Here is a 16701-nt window from a genome sequence, read left to right on the forward strand (position 1 = left end):
TCTGCATTCATCCCCTTCCAGTAAATTATATGGTATCCCTTTGACCCTTTAGTTTGTTAGCGCTTAATGCAGCTTTGTCGGGGTCCAGCTTCCCAGACCTTGGTCTTCCCTCTATCTTCCAATTGTTCACCATCCTCATCCACCTCTTTTCCCCCTTCCTTTCATCGTGCCCCCTCACACTTCAGTCTGTTGGAGTGAACACAGTGCTGAGCAGACAGACCAGTGGTGTCAGGCACTGGCACTCCACAACCCTGGGCGCAGTACGAAGTCAGTGAAAGGGGAGGGTCCACGAGTGCAGCAGCACACAGCTGCCCATAAGACAAGCTCGGTATGGAGTTGGAGGCCACACAGCAGTGTGGCGTTGAGTGCAGCAAGAGCTGCACAACGTTACGGCAGGTCGGCTACGTATGTTGCAATCACCTAAAGGTCAGGAGTGAACTGAGGTCCAACTTGTGTACAGAGCTGAGTTGCAAATGGGTTTGAGGCCAACATGAATTCCCGCTGGCGTGACACATTCCGGTGAGCAGCTGTTTGAATGCGCATTCAAATTAATGCAAAATGGCCAGGCAGTGAGAGAACCATCCTGCCATTAACCTGCCATTGGGTGAATTGCAAACTATTTATACACCGACGGTTTACGACGTTTTGGCTTCGATTGGATTCTCCACTTCGGCACATCACCAAACTGGCAATGGGCCATTTGCTTCTATTTTTGAATCAGTATAGGAATTGTTTCCTTTTAACTATGCAAGCTACGCGCAGCGTTAGGTCTTACAACCTGAGAATTTTTTGTCCCCTTTTATTTCCTCTCAAAGACATTGCAGAAAGATTATCCCATGATGTACCGGACTGCAGTATGTTTTATTTTGGATACGCTGATCAACCTCTCAAACGAAATCTGGTCCAACGCAGAAAAGAGTTGAACTGGTATAACAGGAGCAATTTGAAGGTGAATGAAATAAAGCCAGATGTGGGAATGACAGTTTCTCCTAGATATGGTTTAACAGGTTGGTAGTAGAACCTAAAATTAATTAATTAGCTTTATTGTCACAAGTAGGCTTACATTGCAATGAAGTTACTGTGAAAATCCCCTAGTCGCCACATTCAGGCACCTGTTCGGGTTCATGGAGAATTCAGAATGTCCAATCCATCTAACAGCACGTCTTTCGGGACTTGTGGGAGGAATCCGGAGCACCTGGAGGAAACCCACGCAGGCATGGGGAGAACATACAGATTCCACACAGACAATGACCCAAGCCGGGAATCGAACCCGGGACCCTGATGCTGTGAAGCAACAGTACTGACCACTGTGCTACCGTGCCACCCATTAGATAATGAAAATTAATTAATGACTATAAGGATTATGGTCAGAAAATGTACCATCACTCTGTTCTTCTCTATTAATTCACCTTTATATAACCATCATTGTTATCTCAATACCTGCTCATGTTAACTAAACTTCTTCATGTCTGTTTGCTTATTTTAATTGAACTCAATTAGTTCAACACAATTTTTTCTATATACTACGATCTTTTTTTTTTCTAAATTTAGAGTAGCCAATTATTTTTATTTTTTGCCAATTAAGGGGTAATTTAGCATGGCCAATCCACCTAAGCCAGCCCATCTTTGGGTTGTGGGAATGAAACCCACGCAGACATGGGGTGAATGTGCAAACTCCACACGGACAGTGACTATATGCTACTATCTTATCCACTTGCCTTAGTCCTGTGTTCTCAAAATCCTCGCAACTCTCTGAGTTCCCTGTCAGATGGGTTTGCAGTTTTACATTCAGCTTCTGACAGCATCTGAGCATGAAAAAGTTGAGGCTTTGAATGTCTTGATTGAGGTCAACAGTTGTCAGTCAACCTATAAGCTTCATAAAGGACCCTGAATCCAGTGAAATAAATAGAAAATTTGACTTGTTTAGTAAAACAACACATTTGGTCGTCATTTTGGAGCAGCCAAACTCAAAAGGTGGAAAGAATTTGTTGGGCTCATCTGGGGTTTTGGAAAGAAAAATTTAAAACATCAGTAACCTTTGCCCATTTTGTTCCTCAAGATTTGGCTTTCTTTTCTGCAACAAACAGAAAATCACAGATTTGGACCATTGAATGTTTGTTTACAAACTCTGTGGGTGGGATTCTCCAACCCCCCGCCGGGTCGGAGAATCGCCGGGGGCGGTGTGAATCCCACCCCGCCGCTCCGATGCCAGCTGCCGAATTCTCCGGAGCCGGTTTGCGAGCGGGGGTGGGGCGGGGATCACGCCACGCCGGTCGGGGGCCAAGCAGTCGCCCGTTTTCAGCCTGTCCCGTCTGCGTCAATGGTCCATCCCGGAGGGACCTGGCTTGGAGGGCGGCTAACAGAGTCCTCAGCGTGGGGGGGGGGGTGGGTCCTGGCCCGCGATCGGGGCCCACCGATCTGCGGCGGGCCTGTGCCGTGGGGGCACTCTTTCCCTCCACGCTGGCCGCTGTAGGGCTCCACCATGGCCGGTGCGGGCAAGAAACCCCCTGCGCATGCGCAGGAAACACGCTGGTGATTCTGCGTGTGCGTCAACTCGCGCCGGCCCACGGCGGTCCTTCGGCGCCGGTTGGCGCGGTGCCAACCCTGTCGGCGCCGGCCTAGCCGAGGATTCCGCAACTTTCGGGCGGCCCGACGCCGCTGTGGTTCACGCCGCTCTTAGCACCGGCGTCGGACCGTCTCGCCAATTGCGGGAGAATCCCGGCCTCAGTCATATTTGACTCTGAGATAAGCTTCCAACTCCATATCAACTCACCAAGACTCTTTATTTGCATCTCAATAACATTGCCTGTTTACATCCTGCCTCCACACTACTGAAAGCTTTATCGTACGCCTTTGTTCCCACCAGACCTAACTATTCCAATGCTGTTCCATTTTCTATACCACATCAACTTGAGATCATCCAAAACCTTGCTGTCCACACCCTAACTTGTATCAAGTTCCATTCATCCATCATTCCTGTGTTCGCTGACCTATGTTGACTCACAGTCTGGCAAATTCTCTTTGCTTTCATGTCGTCCACCCCGCCTCCTCATCAAGGTGTCTCCCTCCCTATCGATGCAACCTCTTCTGGGTCTAAACTCCTCTGAATTTCTGCTCTCCATCATGTCTCGCCTTCAGTATCCTCAGTTTTAATCACTCAACCATTGGCAACCATGGGTGGGATTCTCCCCTAACCTGCGGAGCAGGCCGTACCAGGGCTAAGAGCGGCGTGAACAACTCCGGCGTTGGGCCGCCCGGAATGTGTGGAATCCTCCTCACCTTCAGGGGCTGCGTCGGCGGGGTTGGCACCACGCCAGCTGGCGGTGAAGGTCTTGGCGCGGTGCCAACCAGCGCCGAAGGGCCTCTTCCGGCCAGCGTGAATTGGCGCATGCGCGGGACGCCAGCATGTACTTGCGGCATCCCAGCGCATTCACGGGGGGGGGGGGGGGGGGTCTTCTCCACGCCAGCCATGGCGGACCGTTACAGCGGCCGCCACGGAGGGAAATAGTGCCCCCATGGCACAGGCCCGACTGCGGATTGGTGGGCCCTGATCGCGGGCCAAGCCACCATGCCCCCCCCCCCCCCCCCCCCCCCAGGGCCAGATCCCCCCGAGGACTCCGCAGGCCGCCCGCAGAGCCATGTCCCACCGGTACGGACCTGGTTTGACTTACGCCGGCGGGACTGGCCAAAACCGGGCGGCGACTCAGCCCATTGTGGGGTGAAGAATCGGCGGGGGGGGGGGGGGGGGAGGGGGGGGGGCGCTGTGAACGGCCCCCGAGCGGCGCAATGCGATTCCCGCCCCCACCAAAAAAACAGCGGCAGAGAATCTGGCAGCCGGCGTCCAGGCGGGATTCACGCCGCCCCCCGCCGATTCTCCGGCCCAGTAGGGGGTCGGTGAATCCCACCTGAAAGGATTTTGACTATAATTTGACTACTGATCTTACATTTATCTAGACTATCTCTGATTAGTTCATTAGTTGCCCACCTAGTCCTAGGTGAGACTTCAGGCCACAACAAAGTTCTTCCATCGGGCCCTGTCTTGTGCCTCGCCCCATGTATCTGTAATGTTACCTTGTCCAATACCTCTGTTGCTTTGACTTTAAAGAACCCATAAGCTTGTTGTACAAGTAATTTGGGGAAAGGTAAAAATACTGGTTTTAAAAGCAGAAATTATTTTGAAAACAGATTGATTACAGTTTCTGAAAAGGGCCATCCATTTATAATGTCATTTTCTTTTATTTTCTTTTAGGAATTGGCGCTAGTCCGTATGTTATGAACTGCAATGTGACTATAGATACGCAGGATCTGAACATCGGTCAGCAGATTGCCAGTGCTGTCCGAGGGGCCAATCCCGGCGGCCTTCGAGGCATTCAGGCAATGGCCTTTCCTCATGAGGGCACAGTGGAGATAGCCTGTAATGTGGAGAGCTTTAAAGACAAGCCTCCATCGTCTGTGACAGAAAAAAGCAGACAATATATCTCTTATTATATTCAGGGGGAAGAACACTTATACTTTTCTCCAATCTCAATAGAGAGGCAGATTAAAAAATTGGCTGCTGACCATGGAGTTCCAACGGTTGGTACTGCATTAGTTGGGTTCACGCCTGAACGCTGTAAAAACTTGGCAGAACAGGCAATACGGGAAGGGTGTGGAGAGTTCTGGAAGAGGCACAAGACCATTACTATGTAAAAGAGACATAGGTGTGTGATTGATGCCATGAAGCAATCTCGTTTAAACTAAACATGTCTCTCACTAAACTAATTCACAGAACTGAATGCACTATGATGAATATTTGGAGTCTTATAATTATATTCCAAGAAAATTGACCTGTTTTCAATATGTGGAAATTCATTCTTATATAAGTATAACAGTAAATTGGGCACACCATAGAAATGATTTGAAATAGGAGCAGGTTCCTCTGGGATGGGAAAGACGCAGCTGATTTCCAAGATTCTGACAATGACACTATTGACATATCTCATGAGAAATTATGAAAGCGACCCAGGGTTGGCTTATTCATTGACTTTCTGTCCAAGATGTAATCTTTCTGTTTTACTGAAGGCATTGGCAAATATGTAGTCACAGTTCCAAAGATGTTGAAAACTCCCTGATCTCTCAAGCAAATTCCAATTATGCATTTGTCAGCCCAGACAATATGTGCTGATAATTCAGCGATTAATGGTTTTACAGATGAGACCTATCCTGCCCACAGATGCTGTTTCTAGTAGGAGGGGCTAGATGGTGAAAGGAAAGGAATCTCTGGCTGAATGACGGAACGCCAATTAATGCTATTGGATCACCAGTCAGGCTCAGATTAGCTGACTCAGCACAGACAGAGTTTGAACATGGGATGGTCTGGCTCATATAGTTGCTCATTGGGATAATTTATCTTCTGTTTTTTCATGTGCTAATATCTGATGACACAGTAAGAATTTAGGAGTTTTGCTGAGAGAAATAATACAATTAAATAAATTAATATAGACAAGGGTTTGAGTGTTCTGGCAGGCTTAAAAGTAGACAAATCTCCAGGGCCAGATGAAATGTATCCCAGGCTGTTGAGTGAGGTCAAGGGAGGAAATATCATTGGTGCTGGCAGTAATCTTCAATTTCTGTCTGGCCGCAGGTGAGGTGCCAGAGGACTGCAGGATAGCCAATGTGGTTCCATTATTCAAGAATGGAGGAAGGGATAAATCAGGAGACTATAGGCCAGTCAGTCTAACCTCAGTGGTGGGGAAACTATTGGAAGCAAATCTGAGAGACAGAATGAATGTTCATTTGGAGAGCCAGGGCGGTGTTTACGCCGACATCAACACTTAGCTGCGTTTTTAGAGATTCCTGGCCTGTGTCTAGTGGGGTCTCGTAGGGATCAATATCGGAGCCCATGCTGTTTGTGCTTTATATATATGATTTAGATATTAATGTAGGAGTGGTGAACAGTTAATTCATGGATGATACAAAAATTGTTGGGGTGGTAAATAGTGAGGAAGATAGCCCTACGTTACTTGAGGATATGGATGGGCTGGTCAGATGGGCTGATCAGTGGCAAATGGAATTCAATTTGGGCGAGTGTGAGGTGATGCACTTTGGCAGGACAAACAAGGCAAGGGAATACATGATAAACGGAAGGATTCTGGGAAGCATCGAGGATCAGAGGGACCATGGTGTGCATGTACACTGGTCCCTTACGATCGCATGGCAGGTGGATACAGTGGTTCAGAAGGCATTCGGTTTGAGTTGAGCCATAGAGTTTAAGAGCAGGGAGGTTATGCTGGAGCTGTATAAAACATTGGTTAGGCCAATGGTTAGCCAGAGTATTGTGTGCAGTTCTGGATTCCACATTTTCGGAGAGATGTGATGGCACTGGAAAGGGTGCAAAGGAGATTTACCAGGATGTTGCCTGGTTATGAAGAGAGATTGGATAAACTGGGGTTGTTTTCCTTGGAGCAGAGGTGACTGAGGGGGGACATCATTGTGATGTATAAAATAGATAGACAGGAAGAAACCTTTCCCCTTGGTGGAGGGATTAATGACCAGGGGGCATAGATTTAAGGTAAGGAGCAGGATGTTTAATGGGGACATGAGGGGGAACTTTTTCACCCAGAGGATGGTGGGAGTTTGGAACTCTGCCTGAAAGGGTGGTGGAGGCAGAGACCCACATAACATTTAAGAAGTATTTAGATGTACACTTGTGATGCCAAAGCACACAAGACCATGGGTTAAGTGCTGGAAAATGGGATTAGAATAGGTAGTTGGTTGGTTTTGACTAATGCAGAGGTGATGGGTCGGAGGGTGCTGTAGACCTCGATTCTATGAGATGCTCCTGTCCCTAGCTTCAATGCGAGCACAAGCTAACACCATGATACTCTGTATGTTGAGTTACTATGGCAAGCCTAGAATTTTAAAATACTTTCCATGTCCTTTCTAGAAGTTTAAAGTTTGAAACTGGGCCATTCTTAGAAAGAGGAGGATAGGTGTTATTCACCCAAGTAGTTTACTTTGGATATGGCACAAGAAATGTCACATAGAAGAGATCAACTTATTGTTGCCAGACTGAAGGAAGAAATATATCCACTACATATTGCTTAATTGTAGCTTGATGAATGTCATCTGTGGTTATTGCAGCAGGAAGTCCCCCTCCCCCTAAAGCGGGTTGTCCGGTGGCAAACGTGGCTCATCATCGGCCAGTGATGGGATCTTCCAGACCTGCCAAAGTCAATGACCATTTGCATTGCCCGCTGGCCACAACGCTGGGAAAAACCTCCGCCCTCCGCGGGCCAGGAATGACCATTTGCATTGCCCGCTAGCCACAGCGCTGGGAAAAACCTCCGCCCTCCGCGGGCCAGGAATGACCATTTGCATTGCCCGCTAGCCACAGCGCTGGGAAAAACCTCCGCCCTCCGCGGGCCAGGAATGACCATTTGCATTGCCCGCTAGCCACAGCGCTGGGAAAAACCTCTGCCCTCCGCGGGCCAGGAATGACCATTTGCATTGCCCGCTAGCCACAGCGCTGGGAAAAACCTCCGCCCTCCGCGGGCCAGGAATGACCATTTGCATTGCCCGCTAGCCACAGCGCTGGGAAAAACCTCCGCCCTCCGCGGGCCAGGAATGACCATTTGCATTGCCCGCTGGCCACAACGCTGGGAAAAACCTCCGCCCTCCACGGGCCAGGAAGATCCCGCCTTTGGCAGGAAGGTCCAGAAAATCCCATCCTTTTATTTTTCATTTAGCCTTGTGTTAGCATTAATCAACTAATAATCACAATCTGAGTTCGCACCAAAGAAGAGTCATATTAGATTGTAAACAAAACTCAGTTTCTCTCTGCACAGTTGCTGCCAGACTTGCTGAGTTTGTCCAGCACTTTCTGTTTTCAACATACTAATAATTTGTTATTCACACAAGCTGCTTAATGATGTAACAAAGCAATGTGTCCTTGCTCCCACTTCATCAGTTTCCATGTGAATATCATATCTAGGTGTGGAGCAGGATGGTGAAAAATGAAATGAAATGAAAATCGCTTATTGTCACAAGTAGGCTTCAAATGAAGTTACTGTGAAAAGCCCCGAGTCGCCACATTCCAGCGCCTTTTCGGGGAGGCTGGTACGGGAATTGAACCGTGCTGCTGGCCTGCCTTGGTCTGCTTTAAAAGCCAGTGATTTAGCCGTAGTAAACCAGGATGGTGAAAATATAAGAAAAATTTAATTATTTGTAAGCTGTTCGAATTGCATCTGCCTATTTACATAATTCATCACTAGTTGGCTTCCTGGTTCAATAAATGATGATCATAATCTGCAGTTTTGGCAGCCTCAATTACTTTGATTTAAAAAAAACAAGACTGCGAATGAAGTCAATTGAGAATCAAATGGGAGTATTTCCACACTCAGGGTGCTGAAGGATGCCCCTTGGCCCACCATCTCTATGAGAAATTGTTAGCTGTATTTTGGAATCATATCGTGTCTTCTGACCTTCAGAAAATGGAAGCTGCAAGTGTTTGTTTTAAGGGATTCTGATGCGAGACTGATCTCCCAGCCATTTCATTGGGGATTGCCTAATTGGCTAATCCACTTACTTGCATAAAACATCTCCTGTCTACAGATCACACCATTCAGTAGAGATACTGAAAAACATTTCTTTCACTTTTCCCCCTGGGGGAAAATAGATAATTTGATTTTGTAAAGATATTCTTTGCAGGAACCATACTTAGTTCACTGGCATAAATAATTCCCCATAAGTAAACAATAGGATTATGATAATTCCGTAAAATAATTGGGAGCCGTCAGTGTGAAGATTAATATTCTTCTAAAGGTGCTGACTCATATTGTGATATGCCGAGTGGATGCTTGGCATCCTCATCCCTCTGCTTGGACAGCGCGGTCAGATTGTACAACCCTGAAGGGAATCACAAACAAGCCTGATTCTGTTCTTGCATGGCATCAGAACGTAACTAGTGATTGGCAGGAGAAAACCCTGTTATACTGCAGATCTTGGTTACTGATCTCAATCTTACAGCCCTACTTGGGATCAAAAAACATCTGCACGGACTCAAAATTAAACCTGGGACTTTCGCAATTTGAAATTCCGGTGAGTTCAGTCTTTGTGTGATACCACCCGTTCCTCCCCAACCATTCCCCTCACCAACTACCTGGGCCATCAGGGGTGTATAGTTCAGCTCCGGAATTAAGGGGGGGGAATTGCAAGCTTAAACCGATATCTGATCACTCAATGGTGCAAAACTTCAAAAGGTAGTCGATATACAAGCTACTTAATTTTAAAGTTATTTGGATTATCTGATCATTTAAATTGTTACTATCCCCCCCCCCCCATACTGATTAATTAAAATTGCTTAATTGCTGCTGCTGAATAGTTTTAATTTTTGGGCAAGAAAGTCAAATTAACTTGTGTAATTATTCAATATAAAAGTATTTCCTTTTATTGAATCTCTGCTATTTGTATGTTCGCTTGTTACTTGGTAGCCCTGTTCGAACTGGCTGGATCAGTTTATTTACTGAGGAAGCCAGAGCATTTACGTGATGTCTTTTGGTACATCAGTGAAGCTTGTGGCTGCTGTGTTTCAACACGTAATATATCTTTTGCACTCTGGTGTTTCTGAAGCAAGGTTAATCCAGGTTAACAATTGAACTCTTGTGGAATCAAATAGACAATTTAATACTCATAGCAATTAACCCCTGCTTGCCCCCCCGCCCCCAGCACTCACCAAACGCTGTGTAGGGTTCCAATCCCCCGCCAAGCATTGGAGTGGTAAGCCCAGCACCCCCAGAGAATTGCAATTGGAATGTCATTCTTTTGGGATAGCTTTATAGCAGAACTTTATTTTTTCAATTTTGTTTTCATTATTTCACAAGATGTGAGTGTTGGTGGCCAGACCAGCATTTATTGCACATCCCTAATTGCCCTTGAGCTGCTTTATTGAACTGCTGCAGTCCCTGAGGTGTTGGTATTCCCACTGTGCTGTTAGCCCAGAGGAACAAACAGTTCAGGCCATTTCCCCCACTTTACTGGTGTTTCATTTTAAGGTATACAAGACCAGTTCAGAGCAGTATTCTTAATTCCCCTTTTTACTACTTTTTTCTTCTGGGAAGGAGGGAGTTCCATGATTTGGACCCTGTAACATTGAAGAAACGGCAATTTGGTTCCCAGTCAGGATGGTGTGTGGAATGGCAGGGTGAGGGGAGGGGGGGGGGGGGGGGGGTGCTTTAAGATGGTGTTGTTTCCATGTGTCTGCTGCCATTATGTTTTTAGGTGGTAGAGGTTACAGGTTTGAAAGATGCTGTCCATGGAGTCTTGGCGAATTGCCTCAGTGCATCTGTAGATGGTACACATGGCTGCGACTCCATGCCGTTGATGGATTGGGTGCTTCTCCAGCAGGTTGCTTTCTCCTGGATGGTGTCGAGCTTCTTAGGTGTTGTTGGAAATGTTGGAAAACAACAGCCGATTCCTGCACATCAAAGACCTACAAGCAGCAATGAGATAAATGACAAGTTCATCTGTTTTAGTGATATCATCAGCTGAGAGGCAGATGGACCGCACCTCCAAAGCACTACTTCATCCATGCTCAACTGAAGTTTCAGTCTAGCTTCTGTGCACAAGCCTTTGGAGCTTGACTAAAACCCACAATGTTCTGACAGAGGCACGTGCTAGCCACAGAGTAGCAACTGATACCTACTGTGTTGTCAAAGTTCTTTCCTATGTCAAGGGTCTTTCTACACTTTCACTTTTATTATAATTCATGCATTTTGATACGGACCATGAAGCTGAAATTCAACTTTGATAGGGGTGTAAAATAGCCAATAAAGAGGGTCAGTCATACAACTGTCAGATCTTTCATGCTATCAAAGTTAATTAGATGAGCTTTGTTCAAAGCCGGCCGATCTAATACTGTCCATTTTGCAGAAGTTGAAAGTTCTGACCATAATCTTGCTTCCATCGTTGCAGTACAACAACATATTTTTAATGTTAGCAGAGAGTTGGCAGGTAATAGCTGACTTGAAAATTTGGATGCCGTCGATTGGAGCTCTGGACACTGGTTTCAGCATGTATGCAAATTGCTCCATGTTTCTGCCCTGTCAGTGATGAAAAGTTAAAAGTATACATCAGGCCTACCAATGCCATTCTACACTCAACAGGCAACCCAATCATAGAATCCATACAGTGCGCAAGGAAGCCATTTGGCCTTTGAGTCTGCACTAACCCTCCGAAAGAACACCCTAGCTGGGCCTAATTCTCTATCCTATCCATGTATTACCATAACCCCACCTAACCTTTAGATACTAAGGGGCAATTTAGCATGGCCAATCCTGGGGCAGCACAGCGGCACAGTGGTTAGCACTGCTGCCTCACAGCGTCAAGGTTCACCCAGCCCCGGGTCACTGTCCGTGTGGACTTTGCACAGTCTCCTCGTGTTTGGGTGGGTTTCACCCTCACAACCCAAGGATATGCAGGGTAGATGAATTGGGCATGCTAAATTTCCCTTAATTGAAAAAAATAGTTGGGTACTCTAAATTTATACTTTTAAAAATCGCATGGCCAATTCACCTAACCTGCACATCTTTGGACTGTGGGAGGAAATCGGAGCACCCAGCAGAAACCCACGCAGGCACTGGGAGAATGTACAAACTCCACACAGAGAATCACCCCAGGTCGGAATTGAAGCTGGATCCATGATGCTGTGAGACAGCAGTACTAACCACTATGCCATTGTTCTGCCTCCTGAAGTAAATCACTGAAATAAATTGACTCCCTGGATCTATAAATGTTCAGGATTATGTAATAGAATTCTATTGCATTTTTCTTAGCTGTAAAATTAAACATTATGACCTATAAAATAGATTATCCCTTGAACTCATTAAGAGATGCATAGGGCACATTCTGGATTAGCAGTACTTCCTGAAGTTTATAACAATTAACTGACTTTATGGTGTGTGCAACGATCATGTGGCTTCATATCTACCTTCAATCTGTAACCTTGCATAAAGGGCATCATTTTTTAAAAAGAAAACTTGTCCATCTTGCTTCATTTTAATTCCATTTGGTAATTCCGCTGGAACTTAGTCCCACAACAACCTGATTGACATGAGTCCGACACTGGCTATAATTTGCTTGGTTTTACTTTCGCACTTCTGTGTCCCATGGTTCTGGTATTTGCTCTTTGGATTAGTAAAGTAATGGTAGCTAGGCCATTGGCAAGGGTTTGTAACTAACACCCTGCATTCTGAAGACGATGTCCAGTCCAGAATGAAAGTTAGCTCAAATCGCTACACCGTTTCAACTGGAAGGAGCTTTGTAATGCTAACTTTTTAGAATTGTATCACAATAGAATTTAACTCAGTTAAATAAGAATATTACCACAGGGTGATGCTGGCATTACTCTTTTTTAAAAAAAATTCATGCCTCCAAATAGAAACAAACACTACTAGTAGGATTACCGCACTGGTATTTTTACCTTGTGCATAACATAGTTGGATTTAAAATAGTCAATGCCTATCACAGTAGCATGTGTAAAAAAAGTTGTTTGCTGCTGTACTTCTGAAACCAGATACTGGCAAGCTCTCGTTATCATAGTCAGGCAAGTCCTGTGATAACCCAGCACAGATAAATAAACAGCAGAAAGATTGCAAGCCCTCTTGGCCACCAGGATTGAATACATTTCACTATGGAGCTAGCTGACTCAATATAACTATTTTCATTGGAATAAAATGGCAAGGGAGCAAAGCAACACATCTTCATGAATCATGTAAACCTATCTCAAGAGTGTCCTGCCAAAATTCAAGCAACACATCTCCTGTCCCACCAGGGGCGACAACTCTTGACCTCTGCTACACAAAAATCAAGGACGCCTACCGATCCATCCCCCGACCGTATTCGGAAAATCGGACCATTAGACGGTGCTCCTTCTCCCAGCATATAAGCAGAAACATAAGCGGGAGAATTCAGTTAAGAAGGTCATGCAGTGCTGGTCCGAGGCAACAGAAGAGCTCCTACGTGATTTCTTGGAGGCATTGGACTAGTCCATATTTAAGAACTCAGCGACCGACCTGAACGAGTATGCCATCACCGTCACAGACTTGTATCAGCAAATGTGTAGATGACTGTTTGCCAAAGAAAGTAGTCTGTACATTCCCCAACCGGAAACCATGGCTTAATCAGGAGATGACTCCCTACTGAAGGCCAGGTATGAAGCGTTCAAGGCAGGCAACCCTGACCTATACAAGATATCCAGGTATGTTCCAAGGTCACCACCTGCTTCAAGAAAACCACCACCATACCGGTGCCAAAGAAGAACCAGGCAAAGTGCCTCAGTAATTATTGTCCAGTGGCCTTCACATCGATCGTAATGAAGTGCTTCGAGATGTTGGTCATGAGGCACATCACTTCCACACTCACAGAATGCCTAGATCCACTGTAACTCTCATACTGCCGCAACCAGTCCACAGCAGACGCCATTTCCCTGGCCCTACACTCATCCCTGGAGCATCTTGGCAACAAAGACTCCTACATCAGACTCCTATTTATTGACTACAGCTCCGCCTTCAACACCATAATCCCAGCCAAGCGGATATCAAAGCTCCAAAACCTATGACTTGGCTCCTCACTCTGCAACTGGATCCTCAACTTTCTAACCAACAGACCACAATCAGTAAGGACAAACAATACCTCCTCCACAATAGTCCTCAATACTGGGGCCCTGCAAAGCAGCGTACTTAGCCCCTTACTATACTCCCTATACACACACAACTGTGTGACAAAATTTGGCTCCAACTCTATCTACAAGTTTGCTGACGACACAACCATAGTGCGTCGGATCTCGAACAACGATGACTAAGAATACAGGAGGGAGATAAAGAACCTCGTGGAGTAATGAACGACAGCAATCTCTCCCTCAATGTCAGCAAAACTAAAGAGCTGGTCATTGACTTCAGGAAGCAAAGTATTGTACACACCCCTGTCTGCATCAAGGGGGTCGAGGTGGAGATGGTTAACAGGTTCAAATTCCTAGGTGTGCACATCACCAAAAAGCTGTCCTGGTCCACCCACGTCGAAGCTGCGACCAAGAAAGCACAACAGCGAATATACTTCCTGAGGAAACTAAGGAAATTCATCATGTCCACATTGACTCTTACCATCTTTTTGTTTAGAAAACATTTTATTGAAGCATTTATAATTTTAACATTTAAACATTCTAAACAACAGAGCTGTCCGACACATGCAACAACATCACAATAACATACCCAACATCCCCCACCTCCGCCCTACCTCCTGACTGCCCGTATATTAGATTCCCTATCCTTATTCTACAATGCCATGCCTCCCTTTCTGCCCCTCCCCCCTGTCCGCACACCTCCCCCCCGCCCCTTTCTGTTGATGGTCAGTTTTCCTTAAAGAAGTCGATAAACGGCTGCCACCCCCGAGCGAACCCCTGAATTGAACCTCTTATGGCGAACTTAATCTTCTCCAGCCTGGGAAACCCTGCCATGTCACTGACCTACACCCCTGACTTTGGAGGCTCCGTGCCCCTCCATCCTAGCAACATCTGTCTTCGGGTCACCGGGGAGGCAAAAGCCAAAACGTCTGCCTCACTCCCCTCTTGGGACCCCGGATCCTCCGACACCCCAAATATTGCCATCTCTGGACTCAGAGTAACCCTCACTTCCAAGACCTCTGACATGGGCCGGGATTCTCCCCTACCCGGCAGGGTGGGGGGTCCCGGCGTGTCGGAGTGGCGTGAACCACTCCGGAGTCGGGCCGCCCCAAAGGTGCGGAAAACCTTGAACTGGATCAGGCTAAGCCTGGCACATGACGAGGATGAATTGACTCTCCTCAAGGTCTTTTCCCATAGTCCGACTTCCAACTCCCCTCCCAACTCACCCTCCCACTTCCTCTTCACCTCCCCAATTGGGACCCATCAATTCCATATGTATTTCCGAGACCCTCCCCTCCCCAACCCCTCTTTTTGACATCACCTTATCCTGCAGTCCCCTTAGAGGGAGGCGAGGGAAGCTTGGAATCTGCCTCCGGATAAAGTCCCGTATCTGTAGGTACCGAAACACATTCCCACCCGGCAACTTAAACACCTCTAATCTCTCCAGGCTCGGAAAACCCTCTTCAATGAAGAGATCACCAAATCTCTCATTCCCTGCCCGCTGCCACCACCTAAAGCCCCCGTCCAGCCCTCCCGGAACAAAACGGTGGTTGTCACAGATCGGTTACCATACCGACGTCCCCTCCAGTCTCATGTGCTGCCTCAATTGCCCCCACACCCTCAGGGCTGCCACTACCACTAGGCTTCTGGAGTACCGAGCCGGCGAGAACGGCAGAGGTGCCATTAACAAAGCCTCAAAACTCGTACCCTTACAGGATGCCGCCTCCACTCGCTCCCACACTGACCCTCCCCCACAACCCAACTTCCTAACCATCGATCTATTCGCCGCCCAATAATAATTAATAAAATTCGGAAGGGCCAAGCCCCCCATCCTGTGCCCCCATTCCAAAAGAACCTTCCTCACCCTCGAGGCCCTTCCAGACCATACAAAACCCGAGATCGCCGCGTTCATCTTCCTGAAAAATGCCTTAGGGATAAAATTTGGAAGGCATTGAAACACAAATAGAATTCTCGGGAGAACTGTCATCTTCATAGTCATAGAACGCAACCAAATCCACAAAAAGGGTACACAGAATGAGGGAAGATAATGAAAATTCCCAGGAAGACACAATCTCAACGGAGATCAAGAACTAAAGCTTGGTGTATTATTGATGCTAAGGGGTACATAGAGATGTTGAGTTATTTGAAAGTAAATGGGAACTAAATTAAAATGGAAGTTGATACAGGAGCAGCTGTATCTCTTACCTTCGAGAAGTTATATCACAAAAGCTCAAGAACGTACCATTAAAACAGCATGATATAAATCACAGAAGAGGTGATTCCAGTTGAATGCTCATCTGAAAAATTGGCATTACGTGTGAAAGGAAATTTTCCTGCACTTTTCGGAATATAATGTTGAAAAGATCAAACTAAATTGGCAAGATGGAAAGAACACATTACAGAAATTCTTAGAAAAGTACAAGAAGATATTTTAAAACAATAAAAGTCTGGAGTTGAGGCAAAACTTTGGATTAAACCTGACAGCACTCCTAAATGCTGGAAGGCAAGAACTGTGCCATGTGCTATCACACCAAAAGTTGAAGGGGAACTTGGAAAATTGATACTTAGTGGCCTCAACGGTGTTCAGTGTTATTTGGACGACATTTTAATTCCCAGCAGGACTGAACAGGAACACCGAAAGAAGTTGGAAGAAATATTGGAGAGTCTTGAAAGACGGAGCGGGATTCTCCACCGGCGGGATCCCCCGCTTCACTGGCACCCCCGTGGATTTCCCGACGGTGTGGGGGTGCCCACAATGGGGAACCCCATTGACCGGCTGCAGGGATGGAGGATCCCACTACTGGCGGGGGTGCTCAGCACCGGAAAACGGGTGCAGTGGGATAGAGACTCCCGCCCCAAGTATTCAAGACCAAAGAGAGAAATGTGAATTTTTCAATCATCAGTAAGCTATTTAGACCATTTAATTGATAAGGATGGGCTCCACAAGGAACGTAAGAAAATGACTGTGACTTTAGATATGCCAGGGTCGCAGAATACATCACAACTGAGATCTTTTTTGGGACTCATCAATTACTATGGAAAATTCA

At 46.5% G+C, this 16701-nt stretch overlaps 1 protein-coding gene across 7 annotated transcripts in view; it reads left to right on the forward strand.

The window, feature by feature from the left end:
- The window catches only part of ftcdnl1 (formiminotransferase cyclodeaminase N-terminal like 1), a 33982-nt gene extending 27512 nt beyond the window's left edge, over positions 1-6470 (forward strand). For 6 of the 7 annotated variants that reach the window (XM_038789055.1, XM_038789059.1, XM_038789058.1 and 3 more), the window contains 2 exons: positions 816-1007; positions 4250-6470. In XM_038789055.1, coding sequence (XP_038644983.1) covers positions 816-1007; positions 4250-4689 — 632 coding nt within the window. In that variant the 3' untranslated portion in view covers positions 4690-6470. The remainder of the gene's footprint in view (positions 1-815; positions 1008-4249) is intronic. The other variant, XM_038789060.1, reaches the window with a different exon arrangement.
- Positions 6471-16701: the final 10231 nt, after the last annotated feature.

The sequence above is a fragment of the Scyliorhinus canicula genome, chromosome 2 (genome assembly GCF_902713615.1).
Source record: "Scyliorhinus canicula chromosome 2, sScyCan1.1, whole genome shotgun sequence".
Classification (NCBI taxonomy): Eukaryota; Metazoa; Chordata; class Chondrichthyes; order Carcharhiniformes; family Scyliorhinidae; genus Scyliorhinus; species Scyliorhinus canicula.